Genomic DNA, 19,971 nt, shown 5'->3' on the forward strand with positions numbered 1-19,971 from the left:
ATTGCATTTTGGGACTGATCGGTCAACAAGATGGCCGACCGGTGGCCATCTTGGATTTTGATAGTTAAAGTTTGTTACCGCTATTTCTCAGAAAGTATTGAAGGGATTGTTCTCAAATTTCATATGTAGGTTCCTCTTGGACCCTAGTTCTGCATATTACATTTTGGGACTGATCGGTCAACAAGATGGCCGACAAGCAGCCATCTTGGATTTTGATAGTTAAAGTTTGTTACCGCTATTTCTCAAAAAGCACTAAAGGGATCTTTCTCAAATTTCATATGTAGGTTCCCCTAGGACCCCAGTTGTGCATATTGCATTTTGGGACTGATCGGTCAACAAGATGGCCGCCAGGTAGCCATCTTGGATTTTGATAGTTAAAGTTTGTTACCGCTATTTCTCAGAAAGCACTGAAGGGATCTTTCTCAAATTTCATATGTAGGTTCCCCTAGGACCCCAGTTGTGCATATTGCATTTTGGGACTGATCGGTCAACAAGATGGCCGACCGGTGGCCATCTTGGATTTTGATAGTTAAAGTTTGTTACCGCTATTTCTCAGAAAGTATTGAAGGGATTGTTCTCAAATATCATATGTAGGTTCCTCTAGGACCCTAGTTCTGCCTATTGCATTTTGCGACCACCATCTTGGATTTTGATAGTTTAAAGTTTGAAAAGCAGAAAAAAGAATTGTAAGTTTGAAAAGCAGAGAAAAGATCCCTCTTTCATTTGTCAGACATAGATCAATCTTTGGTGGGCGCCAAGATCCCTCTGGGATCTCTTGTTATCACTTGCAATGTTTTTCCTTACAGGAAAATAATTTCTTAAATATATAAGAATGTATACTGTGCTATGTATGTAAACAACACATGCATTACAAGCACCTTTAAAATGTGTAAGTCATGACATATCAGTCACAAAAACAAAACATAAGACTTGATATTGGATTGTGTAATAACTAATGTATGTTATTATGTCCTTACAGAATCAAAAATGAACTTGCAGATTTAAAATCAGATGGAGCAAATGAGAGAAAGGAAGAGAAAATGAACACATCTAAATACCTGGCATTAACTCTGCCTCCAAGCCATAATGAAGGTACTCATTGTTGTATACAACATGTAGAATTCTGGACTTGCTATTTTGTCTTTGTTTTGTCTGGAGAATCAGAGGAAAACTTTTCTGGATATTTTTTACAATATGTCAGTATGAACAATCAAAATATGTAGCTCAGACAATATTGATTGTTTTTTTAAATGTTTTTTGTGCCTTCTTTATATAGCATGTTTTATTCTTTACAGGTGTTGAATTATCAAACTCTACAAATGAACCAGTATTTACAACACAGCTTAATGAACAAGACTATCCTGATGTTCACAAACAAAATGGGGAGGCTGGAGGAAGTAATAGACAGAGAAGGGGTAAACCTTGTTTATATTACAACAACTATTATGGCAATAAGCAAAAGTAGATATGAATCTTGTTGAGAACTTCTTTGAAAATTATAGATACAAAGTCCCTGATTGTCTAAAACATTTAAAAACAATTGATATAAAATTAATTCATCATGACAAACACCTGTGTAGTTCATGATAGGTTATAGGGAGCTAAGATATCTGAATCATCAAAGGATTATTAATATTTTTTTTCACATCTGTCTGTTTGTCCTGATCCTTATGGTATAAAGAATGTGCACTGTTTACAGGTTCTAGTCACCGATCTAACACAGCTTCAGAGCGAAGTGATTGTAACTCACAACAGGACTCAGAACTCGGCAGTGAGACTTCCTCCATGACAGGCAGCAAGTCAGGAAAGAGAAAGAAGCGGAAAAAAGATTTTATCAAAAGAAATAAACAGGTAAGATATAATGTTTTATCAAACCTCACAATTTCCTCAGTACATAATATGATGACCTTTATTATACATTACATAACTTATTTCAAAACCTTATATGACCTTTTGCCATCATACTTTGTCTTTTGTATCACTTGTGTGTAAGACAAAACCAATCGATCAACAAGATGTGCCACTAGGCAGCCATCTTGGATTTTGATTGTTATAAAAGTTTGTTACCGCTATTTCTCAAAAAGTACTGAAGAGATCTGTCTCAAATTTCATATGTATAGGACATACCCTTGGACCCTAGTTGCACATATTGCATTTTTGGACTTTTGGATTTTTTTAAAAACTTTGTTATGGCTATTTCTCAGAAAGTGCTCTTTGAGGGATCTTTCTCAAATTTTGCATGTAGGTCCCTCTAGAGCCCTATAAGCTAGTTGTGCATATTGTATGTTGGGACTGATTGATCAACAAGATGGCCGCCTAGCCGCCATCATGAATTTTGATTGTTGAAGTTTAATACCATTCTTTCTCAGAAAGTACTCAAGGGATCTCTTTCAAATTTCATATGTAGGTTCCCCTTGGGCCGTAGTTGTGCATTATGTATTTTGAGATTTATTGGTGAACAAGATGGCTATCAGCCATCTTGTTCACCAATTCGTCATGGATTTTGATCGTTATAGTTTGAAAAGCAGAAAAAAGATCCCTCTTTCAATTGTCAGACATAGATTAATCTTTGGTTGGTGCCAGAATCCCTCTGGGATCTCTTGTAATAAAATAAAATTTGTGAGATGACCATCAAGGCTTCTGAGCCTCTTGTTTAGGTTCCGGTTTAGTTCCCTAATATGCTTAAAAAAATATGAGACAAATTAGCATATATATACAACACTGAAAGTTATCTGCGTTATGTAACATAAATGTGTCTATTCTTGATGTGTCTATGATTTATCTTGAAAGCTTGCAGCAGAGGCTGAAAACCCTGTACCAATGACAGAAGAGGAGAGAGCACGTGTTAGCCAGCTTTTGGAGGGCTTGGACGCCATGCCAGATGTCCTGGAAGAAGAGGAATCAGTTGTATGTACATAGATTTTTTCTTTATATGTTATATGCAGTCTTTGATATCTTTAGTTTGTTGGGAGATAATTATGCATAATACTCCACTGTAATAATTAATATTATCTTAATGCATTTGTAAATTAAATCATAAAAGAAAAAAATCAGTCTTTAAAGATTATTATATTGAACATTGTTATATTTTTCTTATATTCCATCCTTGATGCTCCAGGGGTTACTGTCACAGTCGTAATATCCACCCCTAGGCTATCTCATAGTAAAACTGGAGGCAGCTCAGGAGAAAAAAACTGATCAATCACAGGCCTGTAGAGACTTCCTTTGGAAGATTAGAGAGAGAGAGAGTGAATCATGACTTCAAAGCCATGCAGTCAACCACAGTGTACTGTTATTCAATACTTTTTTAGCTCAACGGCCAGGTGAGCTTATGTCATGGCGCGGCGTCCGTCGTCCTGTCCGTCAACATTTAATTTAAATCGCTACTAGTCATAGAGTTCAACATGGATTGTAACCAAATTTGGCCACAAAGATCCTAGGGGGAAGGGGAACAGAGTTTGTATAAATTTTGGCTCTGACCCCTGGGGGCAGAAGGGGCAGGGCCTAGAACGAATATATGTGCCTGGCCTACTGTACCTTTCGGCCGGGTACGAATAGGTTCCTATGTGTGGTAGTGGAGCACTGCCTTCGAAAATCACTCGGGCATTGTTTTCTATACTTTTTTATAGGTTTCCAATTATTTTATGTGTATACATGCATTTACCTATCATTTTGTAGACTTGCCGTATAAATAACCTTCAGAAAGACCTTCATATGTATTATGTTAAAAAAATAATGCCTCGATTTGAATTTGATATTTTATGTGGCTCAGTTTTATTGCCTAGTTGGTAAGCTTTATCAAACAAGTATGATAAAAATGCAAATAAATGTTTAATAATGGTTTGCATAATCATTACTTTGCTCCATTAGCAGTAATAGGTACCAATTGTAGCTCTACAGACGACACCATTTTCTTTCAAAAAGTCTTTTGAGCTACAATATTGCAGCTAGGCTGGGCCAAATAGGGGAAATAGAGGATAATCATATAAATTGCTACAAGTCCTAGAGTTCTGCATGGATTGTAACACAATTTGGCCAGAAACATCCTCCCCCTGGAGCAGAATGTATGGGGCCCAATAAGGAAATTAGAGGTAAATATTTAAATTCCTTCAGAAAGAAACCAATGAACCTGTATTCAGAACATTACTTGGCATTACAAACCAGGTGAGCGATACAGGCCCTCTGGGCCTCTTGTTAATGTACAAAATGAACATCAAAGGACCAAATTCAGCTAAAATTACCGGTGTTTTATGTTGCCTTCAGTATTACTATGACATAGTCCAGTGGTTGGTATCACGACAGTGATAGTAACCCCTGCAGTATTGAGGTTAGTTTGAGGATACCTATATTCATGCCCCTCACTTTTCTAGAATGGTGATTTCACTTCTAACCCATTCCAAGTTGCTGTCAGACCAGGGGAAGGGTTCCAACCAGAGGCTGAGGATCAGCAATCTCTGTCCAATATAGACAGTAGACTGAGAGTGATACTGCCTCCAGAAGACTACGAGTCTGTCACAAGTGCTTCTATATGTAGTACTCCCCAGGTAAGGTGATATAGTCTAGGTCACCAGCCGTTCTCTATGTAGTACTCCCCAGGTAAGTTGATATAGTCTAGGTCACCAGCCCCTCCATATGTAGTACTCCCCAGGTAAGGTGATATAGTCTAGGTCACCAGCCCTTCTATATGTAGTACTCCCCAGGTAAGGTGATATAGTCTAGGTCACCAGCCCTTCTATATGTAGTACTCCCCAGGTAAGGTGATATAGTCTAGGTCACCAGCCCTTCTCTATGTAGTACTCCCCAGGTAAGGTGATATAGTCTAGGTCACCAGCCCTTCTATATGTAGTACTCCCCAGGTAAGGTGATATAGTCTAGGTCACCAGCCCTTCTATATGTAGTACTCCCCAGGTAAGGTGATATAGTCTAGGTCACCACCCCTTCTATATGTAGTACTCCCCAGGTAAGGTGATATAGTCTAGGTCACCTAGCCCTTCTCTATGTAATACTCCCCAGGTAAGGTGATATAGTCTAGGTCACCAGCCCTTCTCTATGTAGTACTCCCCAGGTAAGGTGATATAGTCTAGGTCACCAGCCCTTCTATATGTAGTACTCCCCAGGTAAGGTGATATAGTCTAGGTCACCAGCCCTTCTATATGTAGTACTCCCCAGGTAAGGTGATATAGTCTAGGTCACCAGCCCTTCTCTATGTAGTACTCCCCAGGTAAGGTGATATAGTCTAGGTCACCAGCCCTTCTCTATGTAATACTCCCCAGGTAAGGTGATATAGTCTAGGTCACCAGCCCTTCTCTATGTAGTACTCCCCAGGTAAGGTGATATAGTCTAGGTCACCAGCCCTTCTCTATGTAGTACTCCCCAGGTAAGGTGATATAGTCTAGGTCACCAGCCCTTCTATATGTAGTACTCCCCAGGTAAGGTGATATAGTCTAGGTCACCAGCCCTTCTCTATGTAGTACTCCCCAGGTAAGGTGATATAGTCTAGGTCACCAGCCCCTCCATATGTAGTACTCCCCAGGTAAGGTGATATAGTCTAGGTCACCAGCCCTTCTATATGTAGTACTCCCCAGGTAAGGTGATATAGTCTAGGTCACCAGCCCTTCTCTATGTAGTACTCCCCAGGTAAGGTGATATAGTCTAGGTCACCAGCCCTTCTCTATGTAGTACTCCCCAGGTAAGGTGATATAGTCTAGGTCACCAGCCCTTCTCTATGTAGTACTCCCCAGGTAAGGTGATATAGTCTAGGTCACCAGCCCTTCTATATGTAGTACTCCCCAGGTAAGGTGATATAGTCTAGGTCACCAGCCCTTCTCTATGTAGTACTCCCCAGGTAAGGTGATATAGTCTAGGTCACCAGCCCTTCTCATATGTAGTACTCCCCAGGTAAGGTGATATAGTCTAGGTCACCAGCCCTTCTCTATGTAGTACTCCCCAGGTAAGGTGATATAGTCTAGGTCACCAGCCCTTCTATATGTAGTACTCCCCAGGTAAGGTGATATAGTCTAGGTCACCAGCCCTTCTCTATGTAGTACTCCCCAGGTAAGGTGATATAGTCTAGGTCACCAGCCCTTCTCTATGTAGTACTCCCCAGGTAAGGTGATATAGTCTAGGTCACCAGCCCTTCTATATGTAGTACTCCCCAGGTAAGGTGATATAGTCTAGGTCACCAGCCCTTCTATATGTAGTACTCCCCAGGTAAGGTGATATAGTCTAGGTCACCAGCCCTTCCATATGTAGTACTCCCCAGGTAAGGTGATATAGTCTAGGTCACCAGCCCTTCCATATGTAGTACTCCCCAGGTAAGGTGATATAGTCTAGGTCACCAGCCCTTCTCTATGTAGTACTCCCCAGGTAAGGTGATATAGTCTAGGTCACCAGCCCTTCTCTATGTAGTACTCCCCAGGTAAGGTGATATAGTCTAGGTCACCAGCCCTTCTCTATGTAATACTCCCCAGGTAAGGTGATATAGTCTAGGTCACCAGCCCTTCTCTATGTATGTAGTACTCCCCAGGTAAGGTGATATAGTCTAGGTCACCAGCCCTTCTATATGTAGTACTCCCCAGGTAAGGTGATATAGTCTAGGTCACCAGCCCTTCTATATGTAGTACTCCCCAGGTAAGGTGATATAGTCTAGGTCACCAGCCCTTCTATATGTAGTATACTCCCCAGGTAAGGTGATATAGTCTAGGTCACCAGCCCTTCTATATGTAGTACTCCCCAGGTAAGGTGATATAGTCTAGGTCACCAGCCCCTCCATATGTAGTACTCCCCAGGTAAGGTGATATAGTCTAGGTCACCAGCCCCTCATATGTAGTACTCCCCAGGTAAGGTGATATAGTCTAGGTCACCAGCCCTTCTCTATGTAGTACTCCCCAGGTAAGGTGATATAGTCTAGGTCACCAGCCCTTCTCTATGTAGTACTCCCCAGGTAAGGTGATATAGTCTAGGTCACCAGCCCTTCTATATGTAGTACTCCCCAGGTAAGGTGATATAGTCTAGGTCACCAGCCCTCTCTATATGTAGTACTCCCCAGGTAAGGTGATATAGTCTAGGTCACCAGCCCTTCTCTATGTAGTACTCCCCAGGTAAGGTGATATAGTCTAGGTCACCAGCCCTTCTCTATGTAGTACTCCCCAGGTAAGGTGATATAGTCTAGGTCACCAGCCCCTTCTCTATGTAATACTCCCCAGGTAAGGTGATATAGTCTAGGTCACCAGCCCCTCCATATGTAGTACTCCCCAGGTAAGGTGATATAGTCTAGGTCACCAGCCCTTCTCTATGTAGTACTCCCCAGGTAAGGTGATATAGTCTAGGTCACCAGCCCCTCCATATGTAGTACTCCCCAGGTAAGGTGATATAGTCTAGGTCACCAGCCCTCCATATGTAGTACTCCCCAGGTAAGGTGATATAGTCTAGGTCACCAGCCCTTCTCTATATGTAGTACTCCCCAGGTAAGGTGATATAGTCTAGGTCACCAGCCCTTCTCTATGTAATACTCCCCAGGTAAGGTGATATAGTCTAGGTCACCAGCCCTTCTCTATGTAGTACTCCCCAGGTAAGGTGATATAGTCTAGGTCACCAGCCCTTCTCTATGTAGTACTCCCCAGGTAAGGTGATATAGTCTAGGTCACCAGCCCTTCTCTATGTAGTACTCCCCAGGTAAGGTGATATAGTCTAGGTCACCAGCCCCTCCATATGTAGTACTCCCCAGGTAAGGTGATATAGTCTAGGTCACCAGCCCTTCTCTATGTAGTACTCCCCAGGTAAGGTGATATAGTCTAGGTCACCAGCCCTTCTATATGTAGTACTCCCCAGGTAAGGTGATATAGTCTAGGTCACCAGCCCTTCTCTATGTAATACTCCCCAGGTAAGGTGATATAGTCTAGGTCACCAGCCCTTCTCTATGTAGTACTCCCCAGGTAAGGTGATATAGTCTAGGTCACCAGCCCTTCTCTATGTAGTACTCCCCAGGTAAGGTGATATAGTCTAGGTCACCAGCCCTTCTCTATGTAGTACTCCCCAGGTAAGGTGATATAGTCTAGGTCACCAGCCCCTTCTCTATGTAGTACTCCCCAGGTAAGGTGATATAGTCTAGGTCACCAGCCCTTCTCTATGTAGTACTCCCCAGGTAAGGTGATATAGTCTAGGTCACCAGCCCTTCTATATGTAGTACTCCCCAGGTAAGGTGATATAGTCTAGGTCACCAGCCCTTCTCTATGTAATACTCCCCAGGTAAGGTGATATAGTCTAGGTCACCAGCCCTTCTCTATGTAGTACTCCCCAGGTAAGGTGATATAGTCTAGGTCACCAGCCCTTCTCTATGTAGTACTCCCCAGGTAAGGTGATATAGTCTAGGTCACCAGCCCTTCTCTATGTAGTACTCCCCAGGTAAGGTGATATAGTCTAGGTCACCAGCCCTTCTCTATGTAGTACTCCCCAGGTAAGGTGATATAGTCTAGGTCACCAGCCCTTCTCTATGTAGTACTCCCCAGGTAAGGTGATATAGTCTAGGTCACCAGCCCTTCTATATGTAGTACTCCCCAGGTAAGGTGATATAGTCTAGGTCACCAGCCCTTCTCTATGTAGTACTCCCCAGGTAAGGTGATATAGTCTAGGTCACCAGCCCTTCTCTATGTAGTACTCTCCCAGGTAAGGTCACCAGCCCTTCTCTATATTAGTACTCCCCGTATGTATTAGTAGTCTAGGTCACCAGCCCTTCTCTATGTAGTACTCCCCAGGTAAGGTGATATAGTCTAGGTCACCAGCCCTTCTCTATGTATACTCCCAGTAAGGTATAGTCTCACCAGCCCGTACTCCCCAGGTAAGGTGATATAGTCTAGGTCACCAGCCCTTCTCTATGTAATACTCCCCAGGTAAGGTGATATAGTCTAGGTCACCAGCCCTTCTCTATTGTAATACTCCCCAGGTAAGGTGATATAGTCTAGGTCACCAGCCCTTCTCTATGTAATAGTCCCCAGGTAAGGTGATATAGTCTAGGTCACCAGCCCTTCTATATGTAATACTCCCCTAGTAAGGTGATATAGTCTAGGTCACCAGTCCTTCTCTATGTAATACTCCCCAGGTAGTCTAGGTCACCAGCCGTTCTATATGTAGTACTCCCCAGGTAAGGTGATATAGTCTAGGTCACCAGCCCTTCTATATGTAGTACTCCCCAGGTAAGGTGATATAGTCTAGGTCACCAGCCCTTCTATATGTAGTACTCCCTAGGTAAGGTGATATAGTCTAGGTCACCAGCCCTTCTCTATGTAGTACTCCCCAGGTAGGTGTCTAGGTCACCAGCCCTTCTATATGTAGTACTCCCCAGGTAAGGTGATATAGTCTAGGTCACCAGCCCTTCTATATGTAGTACTCCCCAGGTAAGTTGATATAGTCTAGGTCACCAGCCCTTCTCTATTTAATACTCCCCAGGTAAGGTGATATAGTCTAGGTCACCAGTCCTTCTCTATTTAATACTCCCCAGGTAAGGTGATATAGTCTAGGTCACCAGCCCCTCTCTATGTAGTACTCCCCAGGTAAGGTGATATAGTCTAGGTCACCAGTCCTTCTCTATGTAGTACTCCCCAGGTAAGGTGATATAGTCTAGGTCACCAGCCCTTCTATATGTAGTACTCCCCAGGTAAGGTGATATAGTCTAGGTCACCAGCCCTTCTATATGTAGTACTCCCCGAGGGTAAGTTGATATAGTCTAGGTCACCAGCCCTTCTATATGTAGTACTCCCTAGGTAAGGTGATATAGTCTAGGTCACCAGCCCTTCTCTATGTAATACTCCCCAGGTAGTTAGTCTAGGTCACCAGCCCTTCTATATGTAGTACTCCCCAGGTAAGGTGATATAGTCTAGGTCACCAGCCCTTCTCTATGTAGTACTCCCCAGGTAAGGTGATATAGTCTAGGTCACCAGCCCTTCTCTATGTAGTACTCCCCAGGTAAGGTGATATAGTCTAGGTCACCAGCTGTTCTCTATGTTGTACTCCCCAGGTAAGTTGATATAGTCTAGGTCACCAGCCGTTCTCTCTATGTAGTACTCCCCAGGTAAGGTGATATAGTCTAGGTCACCAGCCCTTCTCTAATCAGTACTACTCCCCAGGTAATGTGATATAGTCTAGGTCACCAGCCCTTCTCTATGTAGTACTCCCCAGGTAAGGTGATATAGTCTAGGTCACCAGCCCTTCTATATGTAGTACTCCCCAGGTAAGGTGATATAGTCTAGGTCACCAGCCGTTCTACATGTAGTACTCCCCAGGTAAGGTGATATAGTCTAGGTCACCAGCCCTTCTCTATGTAGTACTATCTTGGTAAGATGTAATATCTGAGGTTACTGATTTTCAAAGAAGACTGGTTTTTAAAATGATAATTAAATCAATATACCAAATCAAATAAAAGCATGTCACTTTTACCTCTGTGCTGATTATATTGTACATATAAGTAGAAGTAGTGCATGTCACATATTGTCTTTCGATTCTGTACTTGTATCACTGCTGTTTTTAAAGGTAGGTTTTGCCTAATGAAATATAAAAACTACGAAATTGAAATTTATCCTGTACATATATATAATCTTCAGATCATTTTTAATGCATACAGCGAACAATAAGGGTGGTCAGTTGCCTAGCTTGACCAGGAAAATACTCAAGTCAAGCTTTACATAGAACATGGCAAATGTTTTTTCCAAAGCGAGGTCGCATCAACAAACAGTAGTGTGCAACAAAAAGTCAGATAGCAGTGACAGTCTTGCCACTGCATGATCACTAAAAAAATGAGAGCAAATCAAAGTGCGATGGACTTTTTATACATACATCAAACATATATCTAGTAAGTCTGTCGCTGTATGTGTGCTGGCATATGTGTTGAAATTTAACTCACCACGTGCAACAGAATCTGGGCAAGTTCTGCTAATAATACAAAGGAGCTTTGCCATTTACAGTGTATAACAAGGTCTCGGCAAGGTACTTTGCCAAACCTATAAAACGTTGGTATTTATAGATAATTGTCAAGATTAAACTATCTGAGATACAGTATTATGTCAATCCTATGTCACTCTAGTTGGGCAAAGTAGTTTGCCACTAAATATTCACAAGAACCATTTAACTTAGGCAAACTCGATTCGCCAAGTATTTAGCACGAGCTGCACAGCCTACCCAACTACTAGATCCCAAAATGGCCACTGCAAGCTTTCCTGACCCGAAACGATACAGGACAGACGATTCTATCGATGTATTCTGCAACAAATGTGACGCCAAGATTACAAACAACAGGTTTTTGGACTGCGCCGTCTGTAAGCTTCAATACTGTTACGTCTGCACAGGACAGAAAACAAGCGTGTTACGTCTACTGGAGGCTGGCGATCTGGAAGGCTTCACATGGTCCTGTAACATGGTTCGTACAGAAGATGAAAAGTGCTTGAATTTGGGGTCAGTGCTGGAAAAGTGCTTGAATTTTGGGTCAGTGCTGGAAAAGTGCTGGAATTTTTCTTTAAATCCTTGAAAAGTGCTGGAATTGAAACTTCATGCTCCCAGAACACTGACAAAAGCTCTGTTGTCAATAAATATAGTTTTTTTTATGAGTATGGCGAAATAGTTGCAGATATTGCATGGACTGAAAACGAAAGTAATGGTGGTCAATATTAATAAGGAACGTAAATTCATTAATCAAGAGTTGTTTAACCCTTAGAGTGCCACAGAGCCTCAAATGAGGCTCTTGGCGTATTCCCTTGAGTGCCAAAGAGCCTCAGAGAGCCTCAACCAGATTTAAACGGTTCAACAATACCAATGACGTCACAGATAACATGACGTCATGGATATAGCATGATCGTCTGAAGGCTACTCCATGTATGTTTTCTCTATGAAATGTATGCACTTTTACTTTTTTCTTTGAGCTTTTCCGATCTCATTTATGAACGGATTTCTACCAAATTTTACACGAAGATACATACAATATACTAGAATATATTTTGGAAACATAGATACTAGTATTTGACTCACATTTGGCATGCGAGTGTAGCTACTGCTTCCGCATATAATGGATTCGCACGACTTTTTGTGCCATATCTTAATGGTTTTTTTGGGGGTTTTTTAAGTTCAGGCTAGTCTATTGATTTTTTTCTGACTTATCAGTTGGACATACATACACATTATTATATAATATTCAAATGATATACCAGATAGTGCAAATATAAACGTGTAGATGTCAGAGTAGAGGATCGCGTGACTCAAAATTTCATGGAGAAATGGCGATAAATCATGCCATTTCATGCATATGTTTCAAGCAGGACAATTTTTTTATAAATATTACCACTCATTCTTGTTATATAAATGATGCATTAATGTGATTCTGAATTAGAACCAAATATTTTTGACGAAATTTGCTGCATTAACTGTCAATTCATGCAAAAAAAAAAAAAAAAAAAAAAACACGCAAAAGCCAATGCTAATGCAATTCAGTCACTACGTTCACTGATATTGACTTTTTGTTTGTTTGTTTGTTTTTTACTATTATTTTTAACATCATGAGACGCCAAACATTCACAACATGACGGTTAACATTTATGTATCAATTACATAATTTTTCTAGACACACTGGGTACCGTGGTGAGTGATCAGTGTATATATATATATTGTGTTGGAAACAACTTTAAGAAATTTGTATATATCCAGTAAGCAACTCTTATTATCTGTATGATATAAATATGTAATAGGATGGTGCTTTCCACACAAGAGACCCGGAGGGGCGATCCGACTGTAGCTCCCGTTATATGTATAAGTCCCAAATCGTGATCGTATAGTATTTTTAGTATACAACAGAGTCCACAGTCGTCACAAATCCTCTCCGGATCCCGTTTCCTCCACAGGTTACAGGCCTGTATCTCAACAGGTTCGATCTCTAGGATGTAGCGGAAGCACTGACACTAATCCAATAACTCAACTAGGTAAATACAGGTACAAATAACTATTTATTATATAAAAGACAAGTAGATTAAGTATTACATAGAAGATTCACAATAGTGCCCGTTACAACAGATAACAATAAGAGATATAAGTGCCGAAGCAGTTACAATGTATCCAAGATTAACTATGGCCAAACATTAGGCCTAATTAGCTAAGTCCTGTGTGATTACCACGTTCCCTAAACAAAGCCTAACACCTTACGGAGCCAACTAACCACCTACAAGTGTTCCTAACTCTAGAGGTATATAAAACCAACAGTGTCAACTAGGATACCTAAGGATGCCTAAGCCCTAAGCCCCTGACAACCCCTAATTATACACAAACCCCACGTTAGCTATAGATACACTCTAAGTAAAGACCCACGTTGTAGTCTAGCTCAGAAACCCCGCAAGTGTTGCACTGTTGACAGTGCACGACGTGGCTCTGCTCCCTACCTATTCCCTAAGTCAAGACAAAGTTTGCCTCAGGAGCGGCCCTTTTTATACGGACCCATTATCCCCGCATCCCGAGGTGACCTCCGATTGGTCTGAGTTCGGACAGAACACCATATTTAGGTGAAACCGTTGCTACAACAACTCATCTACACACTAAACATAACTTCCGCTTCCGGACTGACAAGACCGAACTGACTGATAAACACCTCCCACGTGTACCACACGTGTACTCCGGCCAGCAGTCAGCGGTCAGCATCGGGGTGATCTTGAGGACAACTAGGTTGATGAATGTGTCTGCTAAACAGCAAACACACCCTAGATAAGACCTGTTCTCACGGTATCTCCCTGAACTTGGGTCAAAGATAAATAAACAGGTTGCTGGAGTAAAGACTAGGAAGAGTGCAATAACAAATATAACAAGATAGAAAACCTGTTCTATCACAAATACCCCTACTCTTACATATACATAGTAGAGCAAGACGTAACAGAAGGTACGCGACAGACAATTTGCCCCATCCCATTTTTATGTTTATTTTTGAGTATCTATAAACAAATAATTTCATAACATATATATGTTTTAACATAACATTCTCCTTGAAAGTATATTCAGTTATCTCTAAGTTTCCAGGGAAATATTATCAATGCTACTTCAAGTTCAGAACCCATGACTTAACCACGAAAGGGATCTACAAGTTCAAAAGCGCTACATAATATATAATTATATATCAATGTTAAAGTGAATAGTCGGGCAAAGGAAACCAGTCTAAATGCGTTCTTTGGCCTTCCAAAAGTCATTGTATACCATAATGATGGTCAAATTCTGCTTACGGTGTCCAGTTTTGACCATTGAAATTTTGGGGAAGCCCCGTGTAAATTTAGCACAGTTCTAAATATAAATTCGTCAAACTCTTTGAAAACGAGGCTGCGTGGAAATGTCAACATGGACATGTGTTTCTCAGTCGTGTCGGTTTCGTTTCGTGTGATAAACCACTAATGCGGTATGCAAATTGTTGTTTTGAGATGATAAATTTGATGCAAATGAAGTATACTTACATTAATGACAATGCTTTGTAATCATTTTTCGATAAAAGCATCTTGTACATGGAAATCGACACAAATATTCGGCCGATGCAGAGATGGGGCCCCGGCAGAAGGGCAATTATTGCAGCATCGCATTCGTCGTATTTTACATGAACCGAATCATGAAGGTTAAATACAAATAATCGTAACATAATTTCACATTTAAAACCACACGAAAACTGTTCCATAGAACGTCCATGCATGTAGCTGTCAGAGATGTGAAAATAAATTAGCTCATACATAGATATTTTACAAGTACAATATATGTGTTCAATTATTCGTGTAGTTTTTTGCAGAGATTTAATTAAATTATCTATGTCTCTGGTATGTTTTTTTTTTTTTGTAAACAATATTTGAGTTCTGAGAGAGACGATGACATGAATGTCCCAGCTGGAAGGAAAGAAACTTTTATGATGTATATATATCGTACAAATGTATATATGTAAACGTACATTAGCATGTAGCTGCTATAGAATTACAACTAGGAAATTCTCTCAAAACATTGATAATATTTAATTCTTTCACATTTCATGTAGGCCTATCCTGTGAGAATTAACACATCATATATATTTCCAGAAAACATATAGGCCTACATGTATGTTACTTTCCTTTTCTGTTGTTTCCTGTTTTTTTTGTGCTCTGGAGAAAAAGATGATTTGAGTTGAAGAAAAGTAATTAATTAAGAGAAATGTGTACCACAGTACTTTGTCTGTAGCCAAGGGGTTCTATACTGTTTTAATAGTCCCAGTAATTAATAATTAAATTGAAAAATTTCAAAATTAAGATGAAATTGTAAATTCCATTTTTGAATGAAGTGTGGTTCCCCTCCTTTGAGAGTACACAGTGTGGTATACCCTTTTTGGTTTTTTAGGAGAATAATACCTGAATAGGAACCTGAAATAACATGACAATCAATCAGGTATGTGTGTTCTGTTGGGGGGTGGGGGGGTGGGGGGTGGGGTAGGGGGGGGGGGGGACTTAAAAGACAGAAGAATCATGAGGATGGGAAGTTGTACTTACCCTTGAGTGGGGGGTTGAAATATAGAAGAAATAGCTACAGATAACTGGAAGTGGAAGGGTGTGCTTTATCATTGATCTGGTCATTGCTTATTTGGGGTTTACATGGCTTTCATTTTTTTGGTTATTTAGTCTCGATTGATTTTGGAGCAACTTTGAATCCATATGGTACTGTATATCTTTGTCACAAACTTCCTCGAATAGGGTAGACACACCTCTTTTTGTTTAGAAACTCAAGATCAAAGACAGATTGTACATATAGTACTTACGAATACTACATTTTTAGTGCTAATGTGTTTGAGTAATCACTGTTACTACAGTAGTTAATAGACATAATGGTGACATAACACTGACTGTACAAGTTACACCATAGATGCAAATATAAATGTGAAATTTGGTTCGTGACAAAAAGATTTTTAACATGGTTCAAGATAACTGTGCGTAAGTTTTATGGTTTTATTTATATGCTGAGGTCTACTCGCTCTAGCTAATAAAGTGAGAATTTAGGAAATCCTAAGACAATTATGTATTCACATAGTAAGCTATATGTTAAAAAGTAAAGAGCCTTATATTTTTAAACCCTTGAGTAATATGCAAAAGCTATCTCACAAGCCCTGACAAACAAATGGGCCGGCATATGGATGCAAGAATTATAATCACTGGATCTAGAGGACTAATATAAACAAATATTTCTACAAAGTTAAACAATGAATTACAGTTGAAAGGAACATTTAATAAATTAATACTGTTTAAATGTTCTGTTCATGATCTTCTAGGTCCATATTGGAAAAGTTTACTTTCAAGAGCACTGATATCAACATTCTTCAGTCTTCATATGATGCTCATTGTATGTATATGTATACATACACTTGTATACAGGTCCAAGGGATGAACTTTCTGTATTCATGTCACTATGCATGCATGGTGCCTGAAAAAAAGAACCAACAATTTTTTATATCTGTTGAATATGACAAAAATTGAAATGATCAATTTCAAATATATATAAATGAATAAATGTAGGTTCATTCTACAGGGTTTTTTTTATTTTAGAGAAAACATTTTATAAGTTGTGAATGTATACACATTAGTGGTCACTGATTTGCATTAGATTAGAATCAAATATTGTTTCAAAAAAGATACAAAAATTCATTATCAATCTATAGTTCCAACAAAAAATTTAGAATAATTATAAATGATACAAGTACATGTATAACTGTACCGAACATGTACATTTCAACTCTGTAAAGTTAAAAATTGTCATATATCATAAGCTGTATTACATATGACCGTAAGCATAATATTTATAGATTAAATTGAACACAAATCTTAGCTTAGATGAATGCCACTAGCGGTTACATTCTAAACTGTACATTGCATTACAACGGTACATTTTTAAATATACAGGGCAATTCAATACCCCTAAAGAGGCCCCACGAAAGAACCGCTATTTACCCCAGGGTTACGTTTTACGCGATTGGGGAACAGGTATGAAACATGTGACCATATGTGACCACTCATTTATGAAAAAATACTGCTAGGGACTATTTACATAATGATCAAAATACGAAGACTCACTCACTATCAGCTGAGCAGGGAGTACCGGGTAGTAGGCCTAGGTACGTACAGTAGCGGTCCGGAGCCGCGTGCTCGTTTGAACTGTTCTCTTCACTATAACAAGTTGTATTAAGGATGTACTCCTCTGAGAAGTCAAAATTTTCTTGTATTAAACTTTTTTCTTATATAGATTTTTGGAAAGAGGAGTTCATACCATGAAAGAAAATGAAAGAAAAAGCATATGTCCGTGTGCTCGTTTTTGAGCTACTGTCACTCAAAGATACCTAGTTGACAAAATATTGGATTTTATGGGAATTTTGCCGTTTTGACCATATACACAAGATATTAAAGCCATAATTTCCTAATGAGGTGTTTGATATGTATTTATGTTTGTATAATTTATTTTCCAGTAGTCTTCTTTTAAAATATACCAGTTTTGATCAAAAAGACTAATATTTTTTCTCAGAATAACAAGATATGCTACCCCTACCCCTTAATTTTGAGCTACAAAATGCACCATTTTCAGCCATTTTTGCCAAATCTAACCCTTTATAGAAAAAGTTCTGGTATTAAACTTTTGTTAATATTTTGCATATCAATAGGAAAAGGGTTGTTCTTTCAGAATCAGGCAGAAAAATGGGGGGTCCGTGTGCTTACTTTTTTGCCCCACTTGAAAATTTGTTATTTTTTAGTATTTTAGAGTAAAAATTATAAGTGCTCAAATTACCATTAAATGTAAAAATAAAGTGAAAAAAGTGAATCATTTCATACATTAATGCTCAATATTTTAATTATCACGAATCAAGTAAAGATTTACAGCAAAAATTAGCTCAATACAGCTAAAAATGCTGGTGCAGTGATGATTCAAGTAAAAACATTTTCAGTAAAAAATGGTAAAGCTGTGGCTCTACTTGAAGCGAAAAAAGACACAATTTCAAAATGGCCGCCAAATGGGCCATTTCTTAAAATCCCCGTATAAAAAAATCGGCTAAAGTTAGAACTGTAATTTTTTGACAAAATTTGCAACTGGCAACTTGCTGCAGATATCGATAAATTGCATTTGAAAATCTCGTAACTTCTTTGATCTTTGTCGAAACGAGACTTCAACGGGACTGAAACCTCAGAAGAATACATCCTTAACACTCTCCATGCGTCGTAATGTTTACCGAGTCATTTGTTGGGATTGTCGCTGCTCCATTGCCTTTCCTTTCGCATTTTAGGTGAGTCAGTTGGTTGTTTTGGCGGAAACCTTTTGGTTCAATACTACGGTAGAGTGGTGGATGTTGCGCATGCGTTAAGGTTGAACTGCACTCATAGCCGGTCGGGAGGACTTTTAGGATTCCCATAGATATTATTATTATTTTCTTCGCATGTACAGCGATTTTGACGGAAAGTTTTATTTTTCTAATTCATAAGAAATTATACCGGATATATTAATACCATTTTTACCGATTTTACAGTCACTTGCCCGACTATTCGCTTTAACGTTGTCAGACGTGGTCACCAGAGCAGCCAGAACTATAGCCTTATCATTAAACAACTATTTGCCTAATCCGATTTTTTTTATCGTGGTTGCATAAGTTGAATAAGAAATGCTGTGTCTATTTGGCACAGTGAACATAATTCAACATTTGTTTTCACAAATCTTACAGTTAAAAATCAGCTTAAAGTTTTATGCGGTAATAATTAAAAGAAACGACTTACAGGGGCGTAGGAAGCGGGGGGCAGGGGGGCAACTGTTGAATTCATCTCCTCCTGTAGGTGTGGGGCGGGGGTGTTACAAAATATTAAGGACCTTTGCCCCCCGCCCCATTACGTTTCATCTTCCCACGCCACTGACTTACACTGTATATCAGTTTGTGTAAACAAGAAAATGATCGAAGGGAGACAACTCTATAACGTCTATCTAGCGTTAAGTCGTGTTAAAAATGTCCGACACTAGATCGTGTCTAACTTTTTTTAATATCACTTTTATTTATTCCTCAACAGTAAAACTGTATTCTATGACAAGCCTTATATATAAACTTTATATTCTAGTCTTTTTTTTTTCGATATAAGAAATTCTAATCCGCCGATTATCGGAAAGTATTATTTTATTTTTGATATCAGCTATATCAGCTGACAAATCTCTTCTTAGTAATTTCTGATTATAGTGGATGGTTCACATGATATTACAATGAGAAGAATGTCTATTTTAGCGTAATCTTAATAACTACAATTAAAATTGAATGTGGCATATATTTGTTTCGCCGTCAGTGAATTAGAAAAATATCAAAAAGACGACTATAAAAAAAATTATATAACAAGTGTCTCAATGAGATCTGTAAAAGGAATATTTGTAACTACTCTGTCATACATTACGCGTGTTAGAGTGTTTAAAACCAAGTTTGATTTAGCAAATTAAATTTAAATCATGAAATATATATCTACTATAGATACAACATATTATCTCACTATGTTTTATCACTTTGTAATCTCATAAAATTTCAAATACTGATATAAAAGTAAGATTGCATTTAACTATTCTCAGTCTTGGGGTTATGGAAAGGTTTCCATCATATTATGTTCTTCATAGACAAATAACGGAGCATTTTGTGACTATGGACAGGTTCCGGATTTGGTAATAAAAAACTTAACTTTCTCAACTAATGAGTTTGTGTTATGGACAGTTATAAAAAAAGTGGGATAATTTTTCCCGATTACCATCACATAAATGACAAAGCACCATTTGATCTGTTCATCGAGTCTGTTTTGTGTAAAGTATTCTATGTGTGATTTTTGAATTGAAAGTTTTAATTTTGTTTGTCATTCTAAATTCTTTATTATTGTAAATTTTTATGTTCTTTTAAATTCTGTTTCCCAACTTCGTACACACGGTCATTGATGAAGACCAAGATCTTAGGACAGAAGG

General features: G+C 39.1%; 1 protein-coding gene across 2 annotated transcripts in view; it reads left to right on the forward strand.

Moving 5' to 3' along the window:
• LOC138319267 (kinectin-like) overlaps nt 1-19,971 on the forward strand; it is a 107,355-nt gene that overhangs the window by 6,293 nt on the left and 81,091 nt on the right. For both annotated transcript variants that reach the window (XM_069262296.1, XM_069262297.1), the window contains exons 5-9: nt 980-1,092; nt 1,296-1,415; nt 1,700-1,851; nt 2,791-2,907; nt 4,371-4,544. In XM_069262296.1, the coding sequence (XP_069118397.1) occupies nt 980-1,092; nt 1,296-1,415; nt 1,700-1,851; nt 2,791-2,907; nt 4,371-4,544 (676 nt within the window). The remainder of the gene's footprint in view (nt 1-979; nt 1,093-1,295; nt 1,416-1,699; nt 1,852-2,790; nt 2,908-4,370; nt 4,545-19,971) is intronic.

Source organism: Argopecten irradians, chromosome 3, assembly GCF_041381155.1.
Source record: "Argopecten irradians isolate NY chromosome 3, Ai_NY, whole genome shotgun sequence".
NCBI classification, from domain to species: Eukaryota; Metazoa; Mollusca; class Bivalvia; order Pectinida; family Pectinidae; genus Argopecten; species Argopecten irradians.